The sequence below is a fragment of the Carex rostrata genome, chromosome 5 (genome assembly GCF_964058835.1).
Source record: "Carex rostrata chromosome 5, lpCarRost1.2, whole genome shotgun sequence".
NCBI lineage: Eukaryota > Viridiplantae > Streptophyta > Magnoliopsida > Poales > Cyperaceae > Carex > Carex rostrata.
The window spans coordinates 5,983,084-6,010,594 of NC_135922.1; the positions used below are offsets into that span (position 1 = coordinate 5,983,084).

The 27,511-nt window shown below is 35.9% G+C and overlaps 3 protein-coding genes across 6 annotated transcripts; 2 read left to right on the top strand and 1 right to left on the bottom strand.

The window, feature by feature from the left end:
* Positions 1-182: 182 nt before the first annotated feature.
* Positions 183-18,667, top strand: LOC144554605 (putative aldo-keto reductase 1). 4 transcript variants are annotated; one of them, XM_078302918.1, is made up of 7 exons: positions 183-369; positions 449-619; positions 16,740-16,943; positions 17,146-17,318; positions 17,513-17,609; positions 18,122-18,275; positions 18,454-18,667. In XM_078302918.1, the coding sequence occupies exons 1-7, from the start codon at positions 328-330 to the stop codon at positions 18,633-18,635; spliced, it is 1,023 nt and encodes a 340-aa protein (XP_078159044.1). In that variant the 5' UTR covers positions 183-327; the 3' UTR covers positions 18,636-18,667. The 4 variants fall into 4 exon arrangements, with proteins under 4 accessions (XP_078159044.1, XP_078159043.1, XP_078159042.1 ...); XM_078302917.1 differs by lacking the exons at positions 16,740-16,943; positions 17,146-17,318; positions 17,513-17,609; positions 18,122-18,275; positions 18,454-18,667 and adding exons at positions 976-1,179; positions 1,384-1,556; positions 1,735-1,831; positions 2,364-2,517; positions 2,701-3,022; XM_078302916.1 differs by lacking the exons at positions 183-369; positions 449-619 and adding exons at positions 16,031-16,137; positions 16,217-16,384.
* LOC144554388 (uncharacterized) lies at positions 10,316-12,981 on the top strand. Its single transcript, XM_078302708.1, has 2 exons — positions 10,316-10,643; positions 12,782-12,981. Exons 1-2 carry the CDS (start codon positions 10,316-10,318, stop codon positions 12,979-12,981), a joined length of 528 nt encoding a protein of 175 aa, XP_078158834.1.
* Positions 18,668-20,754: 2,087 nt separating the features above from the next.
* On the bottom strand, positions 20,755-24,315 carry LOC144554621 (kinesin-like protein KIN-14P). The gene is made up of 5 exons (XM_078302937.1): positions 23,692-24,315; positions 22,071-22,263; positions 21,854-21,925; positions 21,385-21,463; positions 20,755-21,130 (listed from the first exon to the last, which is right to left on the bottom strand). Exons 2-4 carry the CDS (start codon positions 22,212-22,214, stop codon positions 21,395-21,397), a joined length of 285 nt encoding a protein of 94 aa, XP_078159063.1. The 5' UTR covers positions 22,215-22,263; positions 23,692-24,315; the 3' UTR covers positions 20,755-21,130; positions 21,385-21,394.
* Between the last annotated feature and the right edge of the window lie 3,196 nt (positions 24,316-27,511).

Below are 27,511 nucleotides of genomic sequence, written 5' to 3' on the forward strand. Positions count from 1 at the left end.
TTATATAGACTTTTTGAAGAATTTATTTGTTAAATTATTCAAAGTCAAATATGACTCACTTGCATATAATTGATCTCCGCCAGTATTACAAAACTTGATGCGTCCAGTATTTGGCGGAGGGCCTGTGGTCAACACTAAATATTGAAAACAAAATGGATTGTAAGAATTGTTTTGTAACTGGAGATGGTTTGGGTCATGCTACTGACTATGATAATATGATGTCACTGCTTCCCTAATCAATTAGTAAAAGTATCATTCCCTAACAGCATAAATATCAAAGCAACTCCTCTCTGTACTTGTTCAAGAGGAAAAACAGAGCAAGCGCAGATGGCCACTTCTAGAGTGAAATTGGGATCCCAGGGATTAGAGGTACAATATATTTTGACACTTTTTAGTAATTCATGCACAGTTAATTTTGCAGAAATAATTAATTACGGTTATTTTGCAGGTATCAAAGCTGGGTTTTGGATGCATGGGGCTCACATCATATGCTTACAACTCTCCGGTTTCTGATGATGTCGGGATATCGATCATAAAACACGCATTTGACAACGGCATCACCTTCTTTGACACCTCTGATGTGTATGGACCTCATACCAATGAGATTTTGGTTGGTAAGGTTAGTTCTAGACTTTAATCTTATTTTGTTTTCATACAGGGGATTTAGATTTAGAATTTGTAACCGCAAGCTTAGTGCAGTGACATGAGCCATCGTTTCTCTATGGACATATACAGGTTTAATTTTTGAAAATAGCATCTTAAAAATACGAGAGTGAACCGGGAGCCTTTAATAAAAAACATTAATGTTGCTTTCATGCTTGATTTTGGGAAATTCAACAGAAAAATTAAGTTTGGTCAGTTGTTTTTTAGATTTACTGAAAGGAGCTAGGAAATAAAACTAACAAATCCATTTGTAGTGGCCGACCAAAAAATTTCTTATTTTCCAAATTACTTACAAAGGCCTTCACATATCAGGCTCTTAAGCACTTGCCAAGGGTAAAGGTGCAAGTGGCTACCAAATTTGGGGCTTCAATAAATGTTGCTGGAAATCTAGTGATATGCGGCAAGCCAGATTATGTCCGTGCGTGTTGCGAGGCAAGCCTTAAAAGACTTGAAGTAGAGTACATTGATCTCTACTACCAGCACCGGATTGATACAACCATTCCAATCGAGGAAACTGTAATTACGTTCTTATCCTATTAATTCTTTATTACTGCTAATTAACAATTATCAATTGATTGGGCCTGCTCATCGATGCCCAAAACCTTAATTTGGTAGACAAATAGGAGGCCACAAGTTCTAGAGATTTGTTTACTTAAAGTAATACCAATCAGTAAACAGTAGCCTTATTAGATTGAGTTTTTGATCTATATATATATATAGGTTGGAGAACTAAAGAAGCTAGTTGAAGAGGGGAAGGTGAAGTATATAGGATTGTCGGAGGCAAGTCCTGATACAATTAGGCGTGCACATGCGGTGCATCCAATCACTGCTTTGCAGATGGAATGGTCCCTCTGGTCCCGTGATATCGAGTCAGAAATTGTGCCACTTTGTAGGTAATTCTTTTTTCTTCTATCAAACATGCTAAAATATGGTAGAATAGGATAAGTACCTGTGATGAATTTTATGAAGGTTCTTTCATATGCAACTGCATATGAGAAAAAAAAAACCCAATGAAACACACATATATGAGCATTGTTAAGGTTACTTACTAGTTGTATTTTGGTTGTACAGAGAACTTGGCATAGGAATAGTAGCCTACAGCCCCCTTGGTCGTGGATTTTTCGGTGGAAGGGGAGTTGTTGAAGAATTAAAGGACGGCTCATATTATGTAAATTTTAAACCATATTTCTTTTTGCCTTACTCTGACAAATTCACCTTCAGTTTAAGTATGTAGTAATGATTTTGTTAATCTTAATTTCATATGGAGATAATCAAGAACTATACTACAAGCACAAATTCAAGAGTTAAATTAGTAATACAAAATCCAATAATGAATAAAACAAATTACTAAACCTAGTAGTTTGCTAGTAAAGAGATTTACTGGTGTGGTATAACATTCCATTTGTAATTAATCCTTGATTTAAAGGTACATTTTATAATGTAAAAGTCGTTGGCACGGTTATCCAATCATTATCTCAAACTAATTTTCCTTTTGATTTTTTCTTTATTGTATGAAAATCAAACCCCAATTAAACAAAACTAAAATTGAGTTACTGATTCAAAGCTCTACAAAATAATGATACAATGTTACAGACCGTCCTTCATATAAATACCAGAAAATGGTGTGTATTGCTTTGTATCTCGAGGACAAGTACAGGTTGCTGTTACTAAACTAATTATTTTTCTTTACTGGAAAATAGACAAATTTTCCAAGGTTTGTGGGGGAGAATTTAGAGAAGAACAAACATTTGTTTTTTCGGCTTGAGGGTCTAGCGAAGAAGCACAAATGCACAACTGCTCAACTAGCCCTGGCATGGGTTCTTCACCAAGGGGATGATGTGGTTCCCATCCCAGGTTTGCTTGATTTATTTTCTATCACATTCCTTCTGAAATAATTATTTTTAGAAAGCAAATATTCCTTCTCAAATGGTTATAAACAATATGCTTGTTATTATTAACTTTTTTAATGTAAGGTTAATTGAAATGGTATATAAATTAATGAAAAGTAATTATATATCTTTTTGTGGGTTATGCCAGGAACCACCAAAATTAAGAATTTGGAGAGCAACATAAGCGCACTGAAATTGAAACTCTCAGATGAGGACATTAAAGAGTTAACCGATCTGGTAAATGCAGATGATGTGGCTGGTAGTAGATTATTAAGTGGAAATGAGAGTGCACAGTGGAAATATGCAAATACACCACCTCTCAATCAGTGAGAAAAAGATTATATATATATGATATAGCTGAAGAGATAAAATTGAACTTTTTTGACGATTTACTATTTTCATTTACTTTCCTTTTTCGTTTACAATTTGGACGATTTACTATATATAAATGGTTTATTATATTGCAGTTACTGTCATTTTATTTTTGTTTTGTTGTTAAAAAAATATATGTAGCGACTTTTAACCGCACATAAAATGACCAGGCACAAATTAAATAATCACATAAAACCTTATAAAGTAGCAGCAGCAAATGATCTCTCCAAAGTAGCTGTTAAGGTCTTTAGAATATCAATAATTCCAATAAATAAAGTCGCAAATTTGGCCCTATATTTTATTTTTCAATGTTCAGTGAATTTGATTTATGTGGTCTGGTACTCTAGTGTCCACACAGGTGTTTGGAATTGTTAGTCTTACATAAATTAAGATGTGATAAAAAAATGCTTAAATCTTAAAATTTTTTATTGTTTTCGTGCTATAATACAAAAAAGAAAAAAAAAATGAAAGGGATTATTTTGTGGCTGTTGGGTTTGTCACAAGGCCCTTTAGTCTTACACAGGCTATAATATATTTTATGGCCCATATAGATCTTGAAAATTTGGTTCTTTGAAAGAATACGGTACTCTCTACAATTGATCAATTGATCCAGGCCACACAATTAAAATTGTCAATAAATATCTCTGATCCAATAAATGATACAATACCGCTAACAAAGCTAGCATGTGCTATGCTCGCCAAATTCTCTTTGATCGAATAATCGACACAATACTACAAGCAAAGCTAGCTTGTACTATGATTACCAAGAGAACTTGGCAAGCATAGTTCTAAAATCTATTGGCTTGGTTTTAAACGACAAATTTAAATCGTTGAAACCGATAAATTTCACAAGTGATACGTGACATGCAAAATTTTAAAAATTTTGAATTCATTTAGTATAAAGTAAAATGGTAAAAAAATAATGAAAAATAAATGCATTAAAGTAGAACTTCATTTTGTTGACCTTTTAAAATTATATTAAATAAATTCAAAATGTTCAAAATTTTGCATGTACACGCATTACTCGTAAAGTAGATATGTGTAACGGATTGGATTCGTCATTTGAAACCAATTCAAAATTATAGATTCTAGAGTTATGCTCATCAAGTCCTCTTGGCGAGCATATCACACGATGGCTTTCACCATATTAAAATCACTGGTTTTTCAGAAAATTCTCAAGCATCCAAGAAAAAAGGATTTTGTACCTATCTAAGAAAATAATAATTCTTTGTCAAAAAGTTTAAAATTTGATCGTCAAAAACATTTTAATAGGGACATCATGTTAAATGATTCGGATCGATTGTTTGAACTTTAAAAATAACGATAAAGATGTGAGATACGAATGAGACAAAAAATATTCCAATAGTACCCATTCAATTGAAGAGGATTAGAACCCGTATACCTTACACTAGGCGGAGCCAGACTTTCTGTCTATGGGGGTCAATCGTGAATGGGGGTCAATCATATAAACTTTTTTATGCCGCGAATGGGGGGCATTTTACCGTATCTATAACATTTTACTCAAAATTATATAGAAAACTATGTATAAATACAAAAATTTTGAAAAAAAAAAAAATGGGGGTCAATTGACCCCCATTGACTCTTACTCCCTCCGCCTTTGCTTACACATGATTCATTCCCAAAAATAATTTGGACCATAAAAAAACAGCGATTTTCAATAAATCTAAAAGAATAGTAAAAAAATTCCAAAAAATGTAAAATTTGGTCTCGAAACACATATTAATATGGACAACAAGATGAACAGTTTGGATAAGTTATTTGAACTTTGAATCACGTGATTTATAGTGCAATATACAAGAAAGGCTATACATTGTAATGTACTCTAGCCCATCTCATATATATATAATCCACATCATCACGTATTGAGTAAATAAATATAAATGTCGACATCCATGTCATTTAAAAATTATTTAAAAAGTTATATTTACATACATGTCACTATGCATATCATTATGATACTAGTGAAATATTCATATAATTTTTTAATCATTCATACCTTTTTTATTCAAATTAAAAACAATTAAGGACCAAAAATGGACCTTTTAAATTATATATAACAGCCAAAAACTGATTTTTGTCATATTTAAGGACTATATATCTTTGTCATTTACTCTAATTTTGTTTAGGCACTAGCGTCATGCATGTATTCTACTTTTAAGGGCCAAAACTTTTTTTTATTCGCTATACAATCCGTGCAAACTTAACTTGTACGAATATTGAAACTAACACGTTACAAATATGAAAATAGAGCGCACAAATTATAAAGTGAAACACACAAATCTTAAAGCGGAACGCAGACATGCATAGCTCACCTAACCCATTAGATCCGATGGATTGGCATCCTCGTCTAAAGTCTAAACCCTGTTGGCGACCATATAGCAAAACATATTACATAAATCATTTGATTCTTGTTGTAGCATTGTTTAAATGCCATATTGCGATACACAATTGTCGGCCATTTTTATTAATACCCAAAAAAAAAAGTTTTTTACCAAAATAACCTGAAAATTGGATTTTTTTTTAAATCTAACCAGACCGTCAGGATTACTGGCGGTCCAGTTCCATACCAGACTGCCAGGATCCTGGGCGGTCCAATAGGGACCAGACCGCCTGGATCCCTGACGGTCCAGTGGGGATTAATGCAGCGGATCCAAATCCGCCCCGCCCCCTTCCCTTTCTTCTCTGTTTAGCGAACCAGACCCCAAAAAAAAAAAAAAAAAGCGATCCGCGCCCACCCAGCCCCGCCCAGCGCCGCCGTTGCCGCCGCCCGCCTCCGCCCAGGTGCTCCTCTCTCTCTCTTCTGCTCCTCTCTCTCCCTCTCTCTCTCTTCTGCCTCTCTCTCTCCCTCTCTCTCTCTCTTTCTGCCTCTCTCTCCCTCTCTCTCTCTCTAACCGATTTCGAATCTTTTTTCCCCTCTCTCTCTCGTAGTGGTGTCTTTGTGGTGCATTGACCGTGATTTGGTGATTTCGGAAATTTTTGGAGGCGAAGCGAAGGATCTCGAAACCGACCGCAACCCGCTGACTCGTTGTGTGTTCAAGCTCTCCCAGGTAATTATCTAAATCAAAACTCGTTATGAATTGGTTGTTCTGAATTGCTTGTGACCTTGCCGGGTTGTTGATTTTCCCGGAAGGCGACCCGATTAGGGTTTAGGGTTAGGGTTAATTGGTTAAAATTGTAAATGAATTGTGTTAATTGGTTGGTTTTGTAAATTAATCGGTTGAATGTGTAAATTAACTGGTTTAGTTCGTAAGATTGTTGTTGGTTGAATTTGTATGGAATTGGGGCCATGATTTTGTTGTTGGGCTATATTTGAATAAAACGAATTGCTTGAATTGTGGGTTATTAATAAAAATTTAGGGTTAGGCTTGATGGTTAAAAATTTAGGGTTAGGATTTATGGTCAAATTTCTCGAATTGCTTGGATTGTGATTTATTGATAAAAATTTAAGGTTAGGGTTTAAGGATACAAATTGAGGGTTAAGATGGTTGAATTTCTCGAATTGTTGGTATTGTGGGTTATAAATAAAAATTTAGGGTTCGGGGTTATGGTTAAAAATTGAGGGTTAGGGTTGATTAGGAATTATAAGTCGTAACTCTATTTAATTGTATGTTTATGGAAGCTTGTCCTAGTTATTAAATATATAAACCAGTCTCGTCATTATTGCTAATAAAATAAAATAATATAAAATAGTGTAGAAATCAATTTATAATAATAATAATAATAATAATAATAATAATAATAGTAATAATAATAATAATAATAATAATAATAATAATAATAGTAATATTTAATTAATTTTTTAAATAAAAATTATCATATATTATTTTCTGATTTATTGAATTTATCTTTTTGGGTAAGGGTACAATTAATATATATATATATATTTTTTATCTAAATCCTTATTCAATAAGTTAACAATTTTTTATTCGTATTCTTACTCAATAAAATGAACAAAATATTTGTAATTCATATACATTTTATCAAATACAATACAAATAGAGTAAGCGCGCACGGATAAAATAATTTCATTGTCATTCTGTTGTTAATGTACATTATTCTAACGGTCCATTTTTAAATTTAAACAATTGCAAGGCCGGAAAGTAGTCAATTGCAAAGTTCCTATCAAGTTTAATTTATGCTTATTTTTTCCAAAGACAAGAATCTGATCATATAGAAATGAAATTGTACGATTAAATATTAATTATCAGAGTCATGTTCTAACGGTAAAAAAGTTGAATACTACGTACTGCATTAGGTTCAGCTAATCAGCTACGGCGCCATATAATAAATGGATTGGGATTTGTTCAAAAAGTTTTGGACAAATTTGATTCAAAGTTGAACTTAGATCGTCTGATCTGCAATGAGATTCGTACGGAATTAGTCGTTGGTTACTGTACAGTTAGTATTTAATTAAGCACATAATTAGCCTTCCTAATCAATTGCTGTCACTTGAAATCCTAGTTATAATGGCACCCAAAGTTGAAAAAAATAGAGGAAGAACTGAAACCGAATGCGAAGCAAAAATAGCACTCATTAATAATTTTTGGACGGCTGAAGCCTACGCGATGAGGAATTTGGAAAGATTGTTCTCACCCAGAAATAATGAAGAATTTCTGAGCACTCTTGATCCATCAATTAGAAAAATGCTGATGGAAGGCTGGGTGGACAGGGTCCCTCCACCTGGATGGGGACAGTGCTGCTTATGTGAGCTGAAGGGAGATATGGTGGATATGTTCTTCTGTTATAAATGTGGCAAAGCTGTTCATCCCAATTGCATGGACCCGCATGCAGATCCGCTGAATGACGCTCGTCTCACTACGTGGGAGTGTCCTGCGTGCGTCCGTCGGGCTGAGGAAAAAAAGGGAGCAAGCTTCTCATCTCGTAAGGCTTAAGAGTCCAATTGTATGTTGTTGTAGTATTTAATGTTTTAACTGTAACGGTTTGTATAATTGCTATTTGAACTGGTTGTTGCTGTATGAATTTTATGTTACCTTATTCTATGGACTCGACGGTATTGTATTATTTAGTAATGTATTTGGATTTTATGAATTTTAAATTCCTGATATTTAGGTTGAACATGGGTTGCATTATTTTTGAATATGCTAGAAATAAGTGTATGTGTATGTGTATATTATACATTTGTGTCTGACGGCCATAGCCACCGCCTTGATGCTCATCGATGGGTCCAACTTAATGTCTGCCTCAATTGCATCGGCAATTAGTGATGCTGTCAGGTTTGAATGGTCTGTCCTTGTGGACACAGACTTGCATGTATGAGGTGGTTCACACTTTTTAATTATCCATGCTTCCCCCGAACCCGCAGGGGTTGCATAAAGGCGAAACTCGCAACGAGGGGCATTTTTGCATATCACAACCAATCTTTTTTATTCCCTTTTTTCTAATATACATTCCCAGTTGCCGTGAACGTGAGTCTCGTGGATTTTCTTTACAAGTTCATCTATGTTGGTATAGACTTGCCCTGGGGCAAGTTCACGATTGTATACAACACGAGGACCAAAGAAACTAATGTCAGCCTCTTCAAAAGCTGTGGTATCGTTGAATGTGGCGACATGATGCCTATTCCCCCGACCCCTGATTGGGAATTTTTCTTCCCTGGACAAACCTGGTACATTTGCATCACCATCTGATAAGTCATCAGATTCCCAAATTCCTTGGTATTCATCTCCGGTTTCCATTTCTCTTTCCGGTATGGCATCAATAGCATCAACATCAATATTAGTATCATTTCGATTAATGGATAACTGTATCGGTACTGACTCTGGTATAGCTGGAAATGTAGGGATTATGGGTGTCTGTCTGGGCGGTGGTGGTGGTGGTGGTACAACTTCAGTAAACTCACGGGAGTTATGGTACCCCGGGTTGTCATAACAGGGACTGTGGTACCCCTGGTTGTCATGAGGGAAGTGGTGGTACCCCTGGCTGTCATGAGGGGAGTGGTGGTACCCCTGGCTGTCATGAGGGGAGTGGTGGTACCACTGGCTGTCATGAGGGGAGTGGTGGTACCCCTGGCTGTCATGAGGGGAGTGGTGGTACCCCTGGCTGTCATAAGCCGAATTGTCATAACCTGAAGGTCCAGCAGGGGGAGCCCTAGAAGGTCCAGCCCCAGCCGCACTAAAAGGTCTAGCCCCGGCCTGGGGAACCCTCCTGGAATATAAGTCTATCATAGCGACCCCCCTAGACTCAAATTGTTGGTACACAGCCTTCCACAACTCCTCATCTGTTATAGGAAAACTCACAAAGTAAGGTCTACCCGCCCCAGCCCGTTGTGTGTCAATTCGGGTAGCCAATTCTAATTCATACCGGTTGGGGTTCACACCAGTCTTTTCGTATACTAGTTGCTTAAGTTCAATAAATGTGGTTCTTTCATTAACCTGCAAGCCGAATGAGGCATCTTTCGAGTAATACACGCCCTCTACACCCTTAATTAGCCTACCGCCCACGTACAGTGCAACCAGCATTTTATCCTTAACAAACTACATTTAAAAAAAACATTCATAAGAATTACAGTATAATAGATTCATTATTTTTTGGAATTTAAAAGTTAATTATAATATTAATTAAAGCCTAATTTATAGTTTTTACAGACTGCGGGTATAATAATTCTTAATTAAAAATTAAACATAAAATAATTAAATAAAAAATAATATACCTGTAGCAATCGCCTATAATCGCTTAAAATCGCTTCAAAATCGCCAAAATCGCTCTCTCTTTCTTCTCTGTGGTTTAATAAATGATACTGTGCTGGAGAGACAGCAGACAGAGCTGTTATTTGGCAGCATAGTGGACCGCCAGGATCACTGGCGGTCTGGTCCATAGTGGACCGCCCAGGTCCCTGGCGGTTTGCTATGGAACCGGACCGCCAGCAACCCTGGCGGTCTGGTCAGATTTGAAAATATTCAGAAATTAGGGTTATTTTGTTAAAAACTTTTTTTTTTTGGGTTATTAATAAAAATGGCCGCACAATTGTCGTATTCTACCAATACTTTTATATTATTATTTTTTATTAGATTCAGTTCACCAACCTATTCAAGGTGCCATGTGGTCGTGCCATAAGGGCGGGGACTTGATTTGGTGTGGCAAGAGAAGAACAACAATATATAGTCCATTGTAATAATTAGAACTTGGAAGTGAAAAAATAAATAATAGCTGTCCCGAACCTGCAGCATGATTTCCTATGCGGTGTGTGACACAGTAAATAAACCCACGGGTTGTTTACCAACTCCATGACTCCGCTGAAGCAATTTCAATCAATTTGCACAAGTCTAGTCTTTGTTTTTCCTTTTCTTGAGAAATGCCCATAGACATACACCAGTATACAGAGTAGAGACTAGAGAGAGAGATTCAATTTAATGGCATCTGGACTGTTTTATTCCCTCCAATCCCTCTCCACCAAGCTCCTCGAGGCCATTCGGGGCACCACTTCCCCTGTTACCGATCGCGACAAAAGTGTCAGAGAGGATTTGGAGAAGCTGAGTCGGATGCTTGAGTGGATCCAGGCCGTTCAACAGGATGCTGAAGAGAGGGAAATACACGACAGCTCTGTTCGTCTGTGGCTGGCGGAGCTGAGAGGTGTGGCCTACCAAGCAGAGGATGTGCTCGACGACTTCTACTACGAGGTGCTCAGATCCATAGTGGAGAGCGGAGATGCTGCTATCGAGGCCTACCATAGGGACGGGGGTATGCTTTTAATTATATCTTTTGGTACTTCAATTATTGCACACAAGATGTTCGATGAAAGGTCTGATGACTATTTCATCGGTGTACGGAAACCTAGCTAAATTTACCACACTGTTGTCTTATCAGCTTTCATGTATGTATGCTAGCTCATGTGAGTTTAGTTGTTTAACATTTATCCATAGAAGGAAAAATCGGCTGAGTCAAACCGGAATCGGCCCAGTCGGACCGGAATCAGCCGTCGGCCATCCGATTTTGTATCGAGTTCCTTGGTACGCGATTTTTCAGCGAAAAACCGGTTCAAACAGGCCGAGTCAAGCGATTATTCGTTGATTCTTCTTCTGTGGATCGATTCTTGACGTTGATTCTGATTATTTGTAGCAATTTTTCATAAAAAAACGAAGTGCTACGACCTCAAGTCGGATTTCGGTGTGAAATCTGTTATTTGACTAGATCAAACTGCTAATTGGAGAAAAAAGCTGGTTCTCAGATCATCAAGGGCCCCTCGTCAGAACGAGATGGCCCACCTGTCTTGAGTGGGACCTATTCAGTCAGAGGGTTAAGGGGGTATTGTGCATCAGTTTTAGTGAGGAGATTTAGGGATTTTTTTTTTTCAATTGGGTTAGGGCTATTAAAGATATCTATTTATGCGCCCAATAAAGAAATCCCTAAATCTGATTTTTTTTTTTAAAAAAATCTTAATATTATCACTATTATTTTTATATATCATATATTTCTTTGTTTTTAACCCAATAAACCGTTTGGCGGTTTTCTAAAATCACATACAAGTCCTTGTAGTCTTAAATAAGCTCAAATTAAGTCTTAAATAAGCTCAAATTAAGTCTAAAACCAAATATCAAATCAAACCGAATACAAAACAAGCTTCTGTCAAAAATATCTGAGTTTTCAATCAGATTCGGTTGATTCTAATCGATTATCTGCTGAAGTGACTGATTCTGATTCTAATTTTTCCTTCTATGCATTTAACTTTACTGGCATAGTGCCTAAGTGGTTAGATGATAGAATGCAACTGAAATATCACAATTGTGCATCCTCATTGCCTAAAAAAGATTATAGCTTTGGGACTTTAACCCTTGTATACTCAACCTGCAAGCAGAGTTGCTGGCAGAGAGAGTATCACACGAAGGGGGATGTAGAGGCAATACCATAGTAGGAAATATTGATATCGGGATCGGGATCGATCCCAGCCGATACTGATCTGGGATCAGGGTATCGGCTGGTATCGACCGATTCGGATCGGAAAATCGGATTTTTTGGTCAGAATCTTGTTTTACACTAAAAAGGAGAAAAAAAATTGATAAAAAATTAATTTATCAATAATTTATGTTTAGATAAATGATTACAATCAAATAATCCACTAATACAAGTATTAAAACTATAAACACACTCTTTCACTGCCAGAAACTATATCGTGCTGGCTGGATCACTTCATCGTCATTTGTATTATAATAAAAATTGGGATATTGTTATCCAGAACAAAAAAAAAGACATTGTAGAACCAAATGAAATATTGTTAACATCTTTAATCACGGGTTCATATTTCTCTATTTCAGCATGTGCATAGTTTATACTTTATTTAATCAATCATGGGTTCAAGTTTTTAGACGAATAATGACTAGAATCGGACCAAAATAGCAGAAATTGGACGAAAAACACAAAATTCTCGAATGTCGGCTTGGTATCGGATCATTGTCGGGCTATATCGATACGTATCGGCCAATCCGGATCGGTATCGGCCAATATTTCCTACTATGGGCAATACTGTTGAGAAACAACATCAATGCAGAAGAACAAAGTAGCTGTGTTGTATGTTGAATTTAATTTTTTCTATGAATGTTGTCGTATAAGTTGTAATTAATGCTCATTTTATTTTACTACACTCACCTTGGTAGCCTCGACCACAAAGTAATTTTAAAGAAAAAAAAAAAAAACTTATGCACTCCATACAAAACAACGCAAAGGTAAAAAAATAGAAAACCTAAAATGATCCTTGGGTAACCCTTGTGTTAGATTTTTATTGACTTCTCAATGAATATGTAAAAGACTAAGAGAATATATTTTTTTTATTTTTTAAATAATTATGGGGATACTAAGAGAAATTTTGATATACAAATCTACAGGGACTAAGAGAAAATTTGTTGAGATGTACACATCAACCCCCCTTGCTTCTTATTCATTTACTATTACCAAGGCGTCGATTCCAGATGGCATGGATGAACAAATCAAGGGTATAAGAGAGAGGTTTGAAGAGATTTCAAATGCACGTAGGGATCTTCATTTCAGGGAGGAGGATGGGACCCGGGTAGTTAGGGATCCATAAATTTGTCCACAGACCAGCTCCCATATGGACAAGAGAGCTATTTTTGGTAGGGAGGAGGAGAAAGAGAAGATCATTAGCCTCTTGAAACCTTCAAATGGTCCTGATTTTATGGTTATTCCCATTGTTGGAATGAGTGGGTTCGGTAAGACCACGCTTGCCCAGCTTGTTTACAATGACTCTAGGATTTGTCAGTTTTTTAACAAGAGATGTTGGATATCTGTATCTGAAGATTTTGATCTAGTGCGGCTATCCAAAGCTATTATTGACTCGGTGAGTGACAACCCTTGTGAGTCCTTTGAACTAAGCAAACTTCAAGATGTTCTCAAGGGAAAGATAAGAGGTATTGCCTTGTTTCTCGTGCTAGATGATGTTTGGAATGAAAAAAGAAACTCGTGGGAGCGCTTTCGGGTTGGTTTTTTTGGTGCTAAATTTGTAAGAATTTTGACAACTACTCGCAATACCTTGGTTGCTACGATCATGCAGACAACATCACCTTTTCAATTGGGTTCATTACCTGAGGGAAATTGTTGGTCACTGTTTAAGCATTTTGCTTTTGGTAGTAAGGAGACAAATGAAAATGTAAATCTACAGAAGATTGGTTGTGGTATTGTCAAAAAGTGCAAAGGCTCACCTTTGGCCATAAAGGCACTTGGAGGCATTCTCCGACATGAAATGGATGAAGAGAAATGGAGAGAAATTTTGGAGAGTGATATATCAAAAATAGATGAGACTGGAGAGATTATACAAGCATTACAGTTAAGTTACCAGAAATTGCCACGACATCTTAAGCCATGTTTCCTTTATTTATCCATGTTCCCGAAAGATACGCCATTTGAAAAAGACATGGTGGTTAGGTTCTGGATGGCACAAGGCTATATTAATGGCAATACAAGGAAATTGAAAACATTGGAAGAGATTGGAAACGAGTACTTCGATGAATTGCAAAGCAGATCACTTGTTAATCGTGGGCCTTTCACTGGGTACTTATTGCATGATTTAATACATGATCTAGCAAGATCCATTTCGCAAGAAGCATACTGACCTGTTTTAGAAAATGACCAACACTACAATGGTCCATGCGAAGTATACCATTTGTACATAACAAAACAAGATCAATTTTTGAGTTCTCTTTTAGCACCTATTAACTACTGGTCTGTTAGAACATTTGTAAAGGAATATCCAAGAAGTCGGAACTTTGAGTTAGCAATCTTCTCCGAGATTGTTTGTGCGAGAGCTCTTCAGTTGAGGTATTCCTTGTTGCCAAATACACTCGGCATGTTGAAACATTTGCCCTACCTTTCTGTTAAATATTCTCCGATGGAAACGCTTCCTGAAGCTTTATGTCTTCTTTACAACCTTCAAACTTTGGATCTGAATAGCTTTTATCTTCGTGAGCTTCCTGAAAACATCAAAAACCTTATTAACCTTCGGTACTTTCAGCTGAGTAGTGGTGAAATCCAGCAGTTGCCTGAATCCATCTTCCTGCTTCGTAACTTGCGTACATTATCATTAAGATATTGTGCAAAACTTAAAGAGCTACCAAGAGGCATAGAGCAGTTAACTAGGCTACGGGTTCTAGATTTACCTGTCTCTCTTATCAGCATGCCATCTGGGATTGGAAAATTAACAACTCTTAAACCTTTGAATGGACATTTTAGTGTCATGGCATGAATTTGGGAGAGCTTAAGAATATGAATAAGCTTAGCGGGTTGTTGTGGATATCAGGGCTCAGAGACATCCATGACGTGGAGTGCTCCAAAAATGCCAATCTTGCATCAAAGCTAAATTTACACGAGTTAATTTTAGACTTTCAGGAAGATCACAGTATGGTGAATTGCAAAGCTAAAGAACTCCATCTCCATTTAAATGTCCGTTCAAGTAAGAATGTAAAGAATGAGAATGATGAAAAGATACAGGATGTTGTACTCCAGAGCCTCCAACCTCATGGTAACCTCACAGAGCTTGTAATATTAAATTATGGAGGGCGAGCTTTCCCTTCTTGCATGGTTACTTAATCCATTACTTCCGAAACTGATAGCTCTTACTATAAACTTCCGGACCGAGCCTAACTTCTTACCACCATTTGGTCGACTGCCATATCTTAGATTTCTAAAACTATCAGGTAGGTTTCGTGTTAGAAATATGGGAGATGGATGCAACATATATTCATTGTTGGCAGAATATGGTTCTTCCAAGCAACCCAAGGAACCTAGTTACCCATCACTTGAACTGCTCTCATTGAGAAACACACTCAATTTGGTGGAGTGGCAGGCACATGATGGTGACTTTCCCTGTCTTAGAAAACTCATTATAGAAAATTGTCCAAAATTATGGAAAATCACAACAATTCCACAGGAAGTTAGAGTGATGCTGGTAAAACAATGCGGTTGTCATGAACTTCAGTTCTCGTCAGAATCTAAGATTCAAAATGTTTTGATCTCTCATTGTCCAGATCTTATAACACTTATCAAGTGAATTAGATCTTTAATTGTTTGAAATTAATTATAGTCTTTAAACATCAGCAAACTATAAATTAATGGCAAATTATATGAAATTTTGTTGGTATGTTTCGTTCCAAAAGTTTCTTTAATTTAGTCTTATTAAATTGATTTAAAAACAGTATTAAAAATTGTTCATTATCAAGTACATCCTGTTTTATTTAATTTTGTAGATTTACATGAATTATATATGTGTGAAGAAAATAAATACTTGTGTATAATGTGAACGCATGTTAACAACCCCACTCTTGCTTTTTAAATAGCAGCAGCTGTTTTCCTTGTTCAAATTTTATATAGACTTTTTGAAGAATTTATTTGTCAAATTATTCAAAGTCAAATATGACTCACTTGCATATAATTGATCTCCGCCAGTATTACAAAACTTGATGCGTCCAGTAATTGTTTGGGAGCCTGAGGTTAACATTAAATATTGAAAGCAAAATGGATTGCAAGAATTGTTTTAAAACTGGAGATGATTTGGGTCATGCTACTGACTATGATAATATGATGTCACTGCTTCCCTAATCAATTAGTAAAAGTATCATTCCCTAACAGCATAAATATGAAAGCAACTCCTCTCTGTACTTGTTCAAGAGGAAAAACAGAGCAAGCGCAGATGGCCACTTCTAGAGTGAAATTGGGATCCCAGGGATTAGAGGTACTATATATTTTGACACTTTTTTGTAATTCATGCACAGTTAATTTTGCAGAAATAATTAATTACGGTTATTTTGCAGGTATCAAAGCTGGGTTTTGGATGCATGGGGCTCACATCATATGCTTACAACTCTCCGGTTTCTGATGATGTCGGCATATCGATAATAAAACATGCATTTGACAACGGCATCACCTTCTTTGACACCTCTGATGTTGGACCTCATACCAATGAGATTTTGGTTGGTAAGGTTAGTTCTAGACTTTAATCTTATTTTGTTTTCATACAGGGGATTTAGATTTAGAATTTGTAACCGCAAGCTTAGTGCAGTGACATGAGCCATCGTTTCTCTATGGACATATAGAGGTTTAATTTTTGAAAATAGCATCTTAAAAATACGAGAGTGAACCGGAGCCTTTAATAAAAAACATTTATGTTGCTTTCATGCTTGATTTTGGGAAATTCAACAGAAAAATTAAGTTTGGTCAGTTGTTTTTTAGATTTACTGAAAGGAGCTAGGAAATAAAACTAACAAATCCATTTGTAGTGGCCGACCAAAAAATTTCTTATTTTCCAAATTACTTACAAAGGCCTTCACATATCAGGCTCTTAAGCACTTGCCAAGGGTAAAGGTGCAAGTGGCTACCAAATTTGGGGTTTCAAGAAATGTTGCTGGAAATCTAGTGATATGCGGCAAGCCAGATTATGTCCGTGCGTGTTGCGAGGCAAGCCTTAAAAGACTTGAAGTAGAGTACATTGATCTCTACTACCAGCACCGGATTGATACAACCATTCCAATCGAGGAAACTGTAATTACGTTCTTATCCTATTAATTCTTTATTACTGCTAATTAACAATTATCAATTGATTGGGCCTGCTCATCGATGCCCAAAACCTTAATTTGGTAGACAAATAGGAGGCCACAAGTTCTCGAGATTTGTTTACTTAAAGTAATACCAATCAGTAAACAGTAGCCTTATTAGATTGAGCTTTTGATCTATATATATATAGGTTGGAGAACTAAAGAAGCTAGTTGAAGAGGGGAAGGTGAAGTATATAGGATTGTCGGAGGCAAGTCCTGATACAATTAGGCGTGCACATGCAGTGCATCCAATCACTGCTTTGCAGATGGAATGGTCCCTCTGGTCCCGTGATATCGAGTCAGAAATTGTGCCACTTTGTAGGTAATACTTTTTTCTTTTATCAAACATGCTAAAATATGGTAGAATAGGATAAGTACCTGCGAAGAATTTTATGTTATATGGTTTCAGTTGAATGTTCTTTCATATGCAACTGCATATGAGAAAAAAAAAATCCAATGAAACACACATATATGAGTATTGTTAAGGTTACTTATTAGTTGCATTTTGGTGTACAGAGAACTTGGCATAGGAATAGTAGCCTACAGTCCCCTTGGTCGTGGATTTTTCGGTGGAAGGGGAGTTGTTGAAGAATTAAAGGATGGCTCATATTATGTAAATTTTAAACCATATTTCTTTTTGCCTTACTCTGACAAATTCACCTTCAGTTTAAATATTTAGAAATGATTTTGTTAATCTTAATTCATATTGAGATAATCAAGAACTATACTACAAGCACTAATTCAAGAGTTAAATTAGTAAAACCAAATCAAATAATGAATAAAATAAATTACTAAACCTAGTAGTTTACTAGTAAAGAGATTTACTGCTGTGGTATAACATTCCATTTGTAATCCTTGATTTAAAGGTACATTTTATAATGTAACAGTCATTGGCACGGTTATCCAATCATTATCTCAAACTAATTTTCGTTCTGATTTTTTCTTTATTGTATGAAAATCAAACCCCAATTAAACAAAACCAAAATTGAGTTACTGATTCAAAGCTCTACAAAATAATGATACAATGTTACAGACCACCCTTCATAATACCAGAAAATGGTGTGTATTGCTTTGTATCTCGAAGACAAGTTACTAAACTAATTATTTTTCTTTACTGGAAAATAGACAAATCACCCAAGGTTTGTGGGGGAGAATTTAGAGAAGAACAAACATTTGTTTTTTCGGCTTGAGAGTCTAGCGAAGAAGCACAAATGCACAACTGCTCAACTAGCCCTGGCATGGGTTCTTCACCAAGGGGATGATGTGGTTCCCATCCCAGGTTTGCTTGATTTATTTTCTATCACATTCCTTCTGAAATAATTATTTTTAGAAAGCAAATATTCCTTCTCAAATGGTTATAAACAATATGGTTGTTATTATTAACTTTTTTATGGAAGGTTAATTGAAATGGTATATATATTAATGAAAAGTAATTATATTTTTGTGGGTTATGCCAGGAACCAGCAAAATTAAGAACTTGGAGAGCAACATAAGTGCACTGAAATTGAAACTCTCAGATGAGGACATTAAAGAGTTAAATGATCTAGTAAATGCAGATGATGTGGCAGGTAGTAGATCACTAGGTGGAGATGAGAGTACACAGTGGAAATATGCAAATACACCACCTCTCAATCAGTGAGAAAAATACTATATATATATATATATATATATATATATATATATATAGAGTAATGCTATCCTACTTCACGAATTAAAACGTCTGTTTTAATTCACGTTTCTGACCCTCCGATCTGCTTCAAAAATCGTGCTGATCGGATCTAAAATTTGCGGAACAGGACGCGTCCAGTTAGGCTCCTTTACATATCCTTATCTAATTTGGTGAACTGGAGATCTCCCATTAAAATCCCAGACACGACCCGACCCGACCCCTCTCCTTCTCTTTCTCCTGGCGAACTCCTGGCGAAAACCTCAGGCGAGAGAGAGGCGATCCTCTCTTCCTCTCTTCCTCACGCCAAAATTAAAATCCATCTCCCCGATCTCTCTCTCTCTCATGTATTCTTTCCCAACCCTAAATCGAAATCAGATCGTTCTCTCCTCTCTCGGTGCGCACCGCCTCTCCTCTCACGATTTTTGCATCTTATCTCTCTCGGCTACTCACCGTCCTCAACTCTCTCTCAGATCTGCTCCTGATCTCTCCTCTTGCTTGCGTTACAACCACCTCACACCTTTTGCTGCCTTAGACATTTTCATCCCTGGTAAGCTCTCCCCCTCTCACTTTCTGTCCATTTTTGTATTTCACTATATATGTATCAAACTGATAGAAAAGTCAGCAAGAACAAAAAAAAAAAAAAAAAACTCTTTAAGTAAATATTTAAATGTATTGGAATTGACCCTAGAGTGAGAATTAACCAAAATTCAGCAAAACTAATAGCTATAATTCTTGACTAATTACTATGATTTATGCAAACAGTGTAGTAATTTTTGTTACTTTAATGCCTACTATTTCCTACAATTAATTTTTGTTAGTTTAATTCTTGCCATTGTTACATGATCCTTGTAGCAATGCCTTTCCTTGTACCAATAGCAGGTCAAAATTAAGCATTTTGTTACCTGCTAAAGTTACGATTACCTATTGTTATCAAGTTCTTAGCCATTGACCAATTACCTTCTAAATATTTCAGATTGGTACTTCTCATAAGATGAAATCTGTATTTTGAAAATCCTCTCTCCCTCGTATTTAGACAGCACTACAAGAAAACACCCTTTTCCCGGCGCTTACAAACGCCGCCAAAAACACTAAAAAACGCCACTAAAGGCTTTTACCGGCGCTTGGACAAGTGCCAGTAATACTGGCGTCGGCAAAAGCCTATGCCGGCGCTTGCAGGACCTTTTGCCGGCGTTTACGATGCGCCACCCGAAATACAGCTTTCCCGGCGTTTGTATGGTTTTTCCCGGCGTTTGGAAGCTTTTCCCGGCGCTTGCGAAGCGCCGCCCGAAGTATGGCTTTCCCGGCGTTTATATAGTTTTCCCGACGTTTGGAAGTTTTTCCCGGCGCTTGCGAAGCGCCGCCAAAAGACTTACCATTTTTTTTAAAATAGCCTTTCCCGGCGCTTCTGAAACGCCGCCAAAAGTCATGGGTAATAAAAAAAAATTTAAAATTTCAAAAATTCGCTATAAATCATAGAAAATTCTAAAAATGAAATTTTTTGTTCTGGGATACTCATTGGAGTGTTGTCTATATGCATGTGCAATGGTTTGACTTAGTTCAACTTGAAACCATAATTTCTATCTCAAAAAAAGTTTACAACTTACAAATAAGCCTCACTTTACCTACCCCAACTTACAAATTTTACACTAAATAAGTTACTTTACCCGAACTTGCAAATTTCTATCCCACGCCGGCTGTTAATAGAACAATGAAAAAATTATAAACAACAATATAGTCTCACTGCTGAGAAATTATGTTTACCCCAATCCAAAATTTAGTCCACAAAAGCAATCGAGCAATTAACTAGTTCAATCCTCATTTATAGGGACCTAGTAATTCAATTTACATTTTTTGAAGTCTAAAGTAAGAACTAGAGATATGAAGCATAGACAATTTTTATTTGTTTACCACTTCTAGTAGATCCTTCTTGAAGCCCTTGGATCTCTGAACCAAAGCACCTGGCAAAAGGAATGGTTGTTGAGTCAAGATTTTTTCTTTCTTTTGTAATAAGATCCTACGAGGAAAAACAGTAATATAAATACATTTTTTTCTACAAAAAAAAAATTTGAAATTGTTACCATACGTAATCAAATTGTTGCATGTACTGACAAGATGGCATTTGTTGGCGGGTCTAACTTTTTGATTGAATATTTGGCAATTATGGTTTAAAATTGACACAGTGTACGACTAAAAGTTAAAAGTTTTGCAAGTGTACCAGTAGAAAGAGTAACTGACTGGAATAGTTGTTTAGTATTTTTTTTCACATTATTCATTAATCACTGAAATATATATGGATGGGGCATTTCACTATATCGGTGCGTTGTACAGTTATGTTAAATTTAACAAAGAATATAACAGACAGTGTACCTTTATAATGGAAGAAAAAATGAGATGAAAAGCACGTGGCAAATACTATACTTTACCAGTAACATTCAAGTATAAATTGGCTTCTTGTTGGATGTTATCTCTGTTTAAAATGGGAAAAAAAGAGAGACAATTATAAGGGAGAAAAATAAGGTAATAATTAGAGCAATGGAAATTGCCATATGGCTAATGAATGAAAATTGAAATTTAATATGGAGATGCATGTGTTCAGCTCAGGTTTGGAGGACTGTCCTGACGCGAATTGATGTTACCACACCGGCGCACGAATGTATTAGTCAGTTCAGTACGGTAACGTAGGATATGTAATATGGAAAAGAGCGGTCATTCCTGGTACTTACAGCACATCAAAAGCTTCGGGAAACATGGAACACAGACAGAAGCTCATTATGTTGGCAACAACAAATTATTTTCACCTGAAAAATAAATGGCTGAAGAGAAGAGATTTACAATTTCTTTAGCTGAGTTATTTAGTAGTTACCTTCCATGTACTTGTACGGACCAATTACACACATTTTTTTCGCTTCCTAAGCTTAATTTAGATCATAAGTTACCTTCCATGTACTGGTACGGACCAATTACACACATTTTTTTTTCACTTCCTAAGCTTAATCTAGATCATAAGTAATACACAAAGGAGAAATTATTTCATTTGAATTAAAATGACACTTGTGCCCTTACACTTATGATTATTAGTTATGTGATAATTTCTCTCATATTAACAAAAATAAAAATTTGATACCGAGCCATCGATCGTACCAGTAAATAGAAAATGAATAAAACAAAATACAAAAAAAAAAATTGACCTCTCGGACCTCCTCTGGCTTCTTGCCTGACAACATTGTGCTCACCAGCATATGCAATGAATGTGATGCAGTCTAACAAATAAAGCAGTAAAATATATTGAAAATTTAGTGTAAGTATGTAGTAATCTCAGTAAAATACCTGACAAATTGGTACCTTAAAATTTAGGAGCATTAAGAATTGTTCAATGTAACGCAAGTGATGTTAATTAGTATGTACCATTTGAGAAGATTCAATGGAGACATCAAGGCTGTGATTCTGCTCGACAGATAGAGCCTCTGACGACTGGGACAGAAAGAGGGAGTTCATAGAAGGTTCTGAATTCTTGCGCACAAATACTTTGTTGTGGAAGAGGATGAACATGTAGAGGTTCCATTGCTATTGTTTAAAGAAGAAAAAGACGAATTTGACCTTGTCCAGTGAGATTTGCCTCTCCTCTCACTATGCGATTTTAATGCTAGTATGCAGTTAACTACTCAACCAGCTTTTCGTCCATAAAAGCAAAGCCAAGAAAGAGTTAAAAAAAGTTACCACATAACTAAGATCTTACTATAGAGAGAGAGAGAGAGAGAGAGAGAGAAAGAGATAGAGAACTAAAATATTTTCAAGATCAGAGGCCTCAAAAGTAGGAAGATGCAAATCTCCAAGGGCAACAAGGAAATTTCTAAGATTCTCAAAGTCCTGATATGCACAGAGAGCAGCCCCGTCAGGAGGAGGGGTAAAATCGGAAGGTGCTTCTACAACCTACAATGGAATACAAATAAATTATCATTTTAGGTGGTTTTGTATTAACCTATCTATCCGCTTTGTTTGTTCAGCATTAATCATCGTCAGAGTTATATTACAGTAAATGGTACATCATAATAAAACTAAAATCAAGAAGTAAAATGACAATGACATATTGTAAGAAAATTGCAAATGAATAACAAGCACACAACTCCATGCAGCAGCTTTGGTGAGTAGTGTCAGAATTCAGAACCTATGCAAGGTGAACAGTAAATTCAAATGAGAGAGCTCTCTTCGGAAACATATATTATACAAAAAATTACAATCAGATTAATACCAGAAATATGAGAACCATATAAAAATGTACCAGCTTCAAATCAGGTCAGCCTGGTATTATACAGTACGTTATGATACTAGCCAAATGAAACTTCATTTTGGTTTTCTATTTTGTGTGCTAGAGAAACAAGAAATGTATCAAAATTAAACAAAAATAATGAGCAAATTTTTGGGAATGGATTTGCATGGTACAGCCTCAGGATTCGCCAAGTCTAGTAGAAGCAAACACCAAACAGTGTTAAATGGGATATGCCCAAGATCATTGTCTGCATGCCACAAGGCATGTACATGTCAAATGCATTCTCTACAGCTTGAGACCACACACTACCTTGTACCAGCTGACAGTACCAGTCTAAAGGATCAAAACCCATCTTTGGCACCAAATTAATTATGTTATCAATTGCTTAAATTTGGATCCTCAGTTGTGACAGAAGAGGGGATCAAGCTTCAAACTTTGTACCTTTCCATGTTGTCTTTAGAAGAGAGTACTAGCACTGGACACCTCTAGACAGAGGAAAGGATATTTTTGCCAATTCAATGTATAAAATAATTAACAAAAGAGTTAAATAGATAAAAGGGGATAGAAGAAATAATGTAAAGTTTTTACGGGGATATTGGATATTATGTTATTTTGATGGGAAAATTTGTCTATTTAAAATTGTATATAGACACACTACACATTTCCCCTTTTTTTGAGTGAAGGTGCTGACTTATCTATCAAATAGATTATAATTTCCTCTATAAAATCAACATGAAACTACATACTAAATTGATTCTACTGGACCAGCAGGAAGTATACAATCTCTTTTCAATCTAGAATTGAGTTTGTACTTTAGTTCAAATGCCATTGAAGCCTCAAACTTTTACAATTCTAAACTCAATCAACCAATTAAACACAAGCAAAACAATTAACTAGTATCTACAGGTAACACTGGCTCTAATTTCAACCATGAATTAAAACCAAAAGAAACCAACACATAAGCTTGATTATAATACGGATTTAATACTACAAATTCCATCAAATTGGACCATTAGTGGAGAAAGGTTGCTGTAGCTTCCTGTTGTCAAGAGAAATCAGAAAAACGTCTAAATTGGATGAAAAAACAGATTGAAAATTAGAAAGAGAGAAGAATTATAAAAGGAATACTGCTAGCTCGCCTTTCTCAAATTGAAAAACATCTGAATTGAAGAAATGATATTATTGCTGGGATATGAATAGCACAAAGCATACTATTGGTTTTTTCTATAGAGATATGTTCGAAATTTCTATTTTCTTCAGGTTAATTTGGTTTCTTTTTACTTGGTAGGTAATCTTTTTATTTCTCAAATGTAAGTGGATTCTGTAATTAATTTTTCATTAATGCAATGCACACGGGATTCTCATAAACCCTTTCTTACGAGTAAACGAAACTCAATAAAATACTAATTAATAATGAAAAGGACAATTTAATTACTTACAGTGGCTGGGCGAAGTCGCCGAGAAGAGCGGCAGGGGCGGAGTCGCGGAGAAGAGCGGCAAGAGCGGAGTCGCGTAGTCGCGGAGAAGAGCGGCAGTAGCCGGGGAGTCCCGGAGGAGTACGATCGAGTTCGATCGATCAACTGCTTTGTTGTTTTGAGGTAAACTTTTGACGGGAGTAAATAAAGCAATTAATAAACTTTTCGCGCTGGAGAAATAAGAAGCGAAATAAATTTCAATCGCGCCGCGAAAACCTAGGCAGGCGCTTTCTATCGCGCCGAGGTACTAGCGCCGGCCGATCTAAGACGTATACCGGCATTTCCTCTCGCGCCGACCCTCTTAGCGCCGTTAATTGCATAATTTCTTGTAGTGCAGGCTCCTCTCTCCAGCGAGTTATCTTCCTTTCTCTTCAGCGACATCAGGTAAAATTGATTTTTCACAAATTCTAAGATGTTAGTGCTTAGTGTGTAGTTAACTGATTTTTTTAATTGAAAAGCATATTAAAGAGCGCAAATTGTAGGATGTTTTTAATTGAAATTGATAAAATTGGTAAAATTATGTGTGGGTCAGATTGTCAAAGTTTGGGGAAACTTGATTTCAGAAAAAAGGTATTTTTTAACAATATGCTATTTTTCAAAGATATGGGTCACATTGTTGGCAAGCACAAGGAGGTTGTCTACCAAGCCTTGAAGCCAATTTCAAAGAAGTGTCAGGGACTAACCAAGTGCACGCCAATCCCGTATTTTATGACCCACGAGAGTCACAATGTAAGGGTAGAAAGAAGATTTTGACACGAATAGTGCCTGCTTCTATTAAGAATGCAAAGAAGTGCAGAACTTGTAGCATATGTGGCGAAAAAGAGGGCCATAACTCATGAACTTGCTCAATGGTTCAATTCTGTTTACATTTTTTTTCCTCAATTTCAACTTCAATTCATCAGGTTTACTGACTCTTTAAAAATCCCTTAAAAATGTAATAAAAAAAATTAAAAGGCTATTATGTAAAAAGTTCAATGCATCTGACAAGCTTGATTTCATAATTTTTGAGTAAAAATGTAATAAACTCACTGTCTCATGAGCTCACTGTTTTATTTGACAGTTTCATAAACTCACTATTTTATAATCTCAAATTTTGACAAGCATATCATAAGCTTGAATTCATAATTTGCTCACTGTTTTATTATCTCAATTTTGTTTACTTATATTTTTTGCTTACATATTTTTGTATCTGACAAGTTTTTATTTTTTTTGTGTTCATTGTGATAGTTCATTGGAAAGGGCAAACAAAAGGCAGTTGATGATGAGGAGAGTGGTGTTCAAATGCTAGCACAAATATATGAATCTGATGAAGTCAATTTATAAACTGTCTTTTGTTTAGACGATGTTGGCACAACTGTATCAATCATGTTTGAACATTCATATTTTTGTTGATTCGCTTGCTGCGACTTATTTTTGTTGATTTGCTTGCTGCTTTTGAGAGCTGATTTCTTCATTTGGTTATTGAAAAAGAATCAGGATGTGATGTACAAGGGAAGCATCTTTGTTCTGATTTGATTCGGCACTTTAGCAATCAGATTATTGGGTCTGTAATATGTAGATTAAAAATCTATATAATATAAGTTTTTATTTTTTTGGTCTTTTGATCTATGCGTGGAAAAAATCAAAACTAAAAATATACAACTTTTTGTCTTATGTACATCTTTATAAAGAACCCGTAGGCATATATTACACAGTTTTTACAAGGCATATACATATCTCTTGAACCCTTTTTGTGATGTTGCAGTTGAGTTATGTTATTGAAATTGGTAGTGATGTCGCACCAACCATTCCACCCATTGCAATTTGGACAACTATAAAATTCTTTTCCATAGTTCTTCTTAGTCCTTGCAACCTTCCATAGTTCTTTTCCATAGTTCTTTATCAAGAAGGATTTGATGAAAAACGACTATATTGGCTACTCATTTTATCTACACAAATAAAATCAAAACATGTTTAGATATTAAGCTAGAAGTCACAAATAAAATTAAAAATGAAGATATCATTCGTACATAGTAACTGGTACCAAATTTCCAAAACCAGGTAGCAAGCCCCTCTTAGACCATTCCAAAGTATTATTCAACAAATTTCACATCTGATATGATTCTGCATCCAACTATAGATGCAAAACATATATGAACTGTTATTTGCATTATAACATTTGCCTAACAGAGTATATACATACAGTAGTTTACTTGAACCTGAGCTATTGTGGAAAATGAACATATATTCTCTAGTTTGAATTCAAGAAAAGAGACCAATTCTGTAAGTATTCAAGGAAAGCAATTTGTATAATTCTTTTATTCAAAAAAATATGCAATGCCACTTCTGAACATAAATCTGACCAATTCAAGAATAATGCATTACTTCTCTCAGAGTCATAATTTAAGATACCAAAATAATGTGACTGGTACATAAATCTGACCAATGCATAAATTTAAGTCATCAATAATGTGACTGGTACCACTATTTGGGTCTGGTACAAGGGTTCCATACAGTACGGGACTTATTTATGCATTAGTTCAGATCTAAGATTATTTGGAAAAAATTACCCCTATGCCCATAGAAATTTTTAAAATAGCCAATTATCCACATAAACCCAATTAATGCACATAAAAAGCAAAACCATACAGATCTGCTACGATTACATGAATTCCCGTTCATACAATACCAAACAACAAGACAGCAAGGCAACAGCCACTCTCAAATCCATCGGCTTGCCGGGAAAATCAACAACCCGAGCAAGCCCAAAATTCAATCGAAACTTCACGACTTTATCCGAAATCACACAACAAACGACTAGAACGGCTTAAAGGAAGAATGGAAAATTTACCTGAGAGAGAGAGGCGACTGAGCGACTTCGCGACTTAGAGAGGCGCTGATCGCCTCTGAGAGAGAGAGGATCGCGACTTAGGGTTTAGAGGCGCTGTTTTCTTTTTCGCGTGAGAGAGAAGGAGAAACAGCGGGAGGGAGCTCAACTGGGATTTAATTGGAGATCTCCATTTCATATAATTAGATAGGATATACATAGCCTTGCTCAACTGGAGTTGTCCTGTTCCGCAAATTTTATATCCGATCAGCACGATTTTTGAAGCAGATCGGAGGGT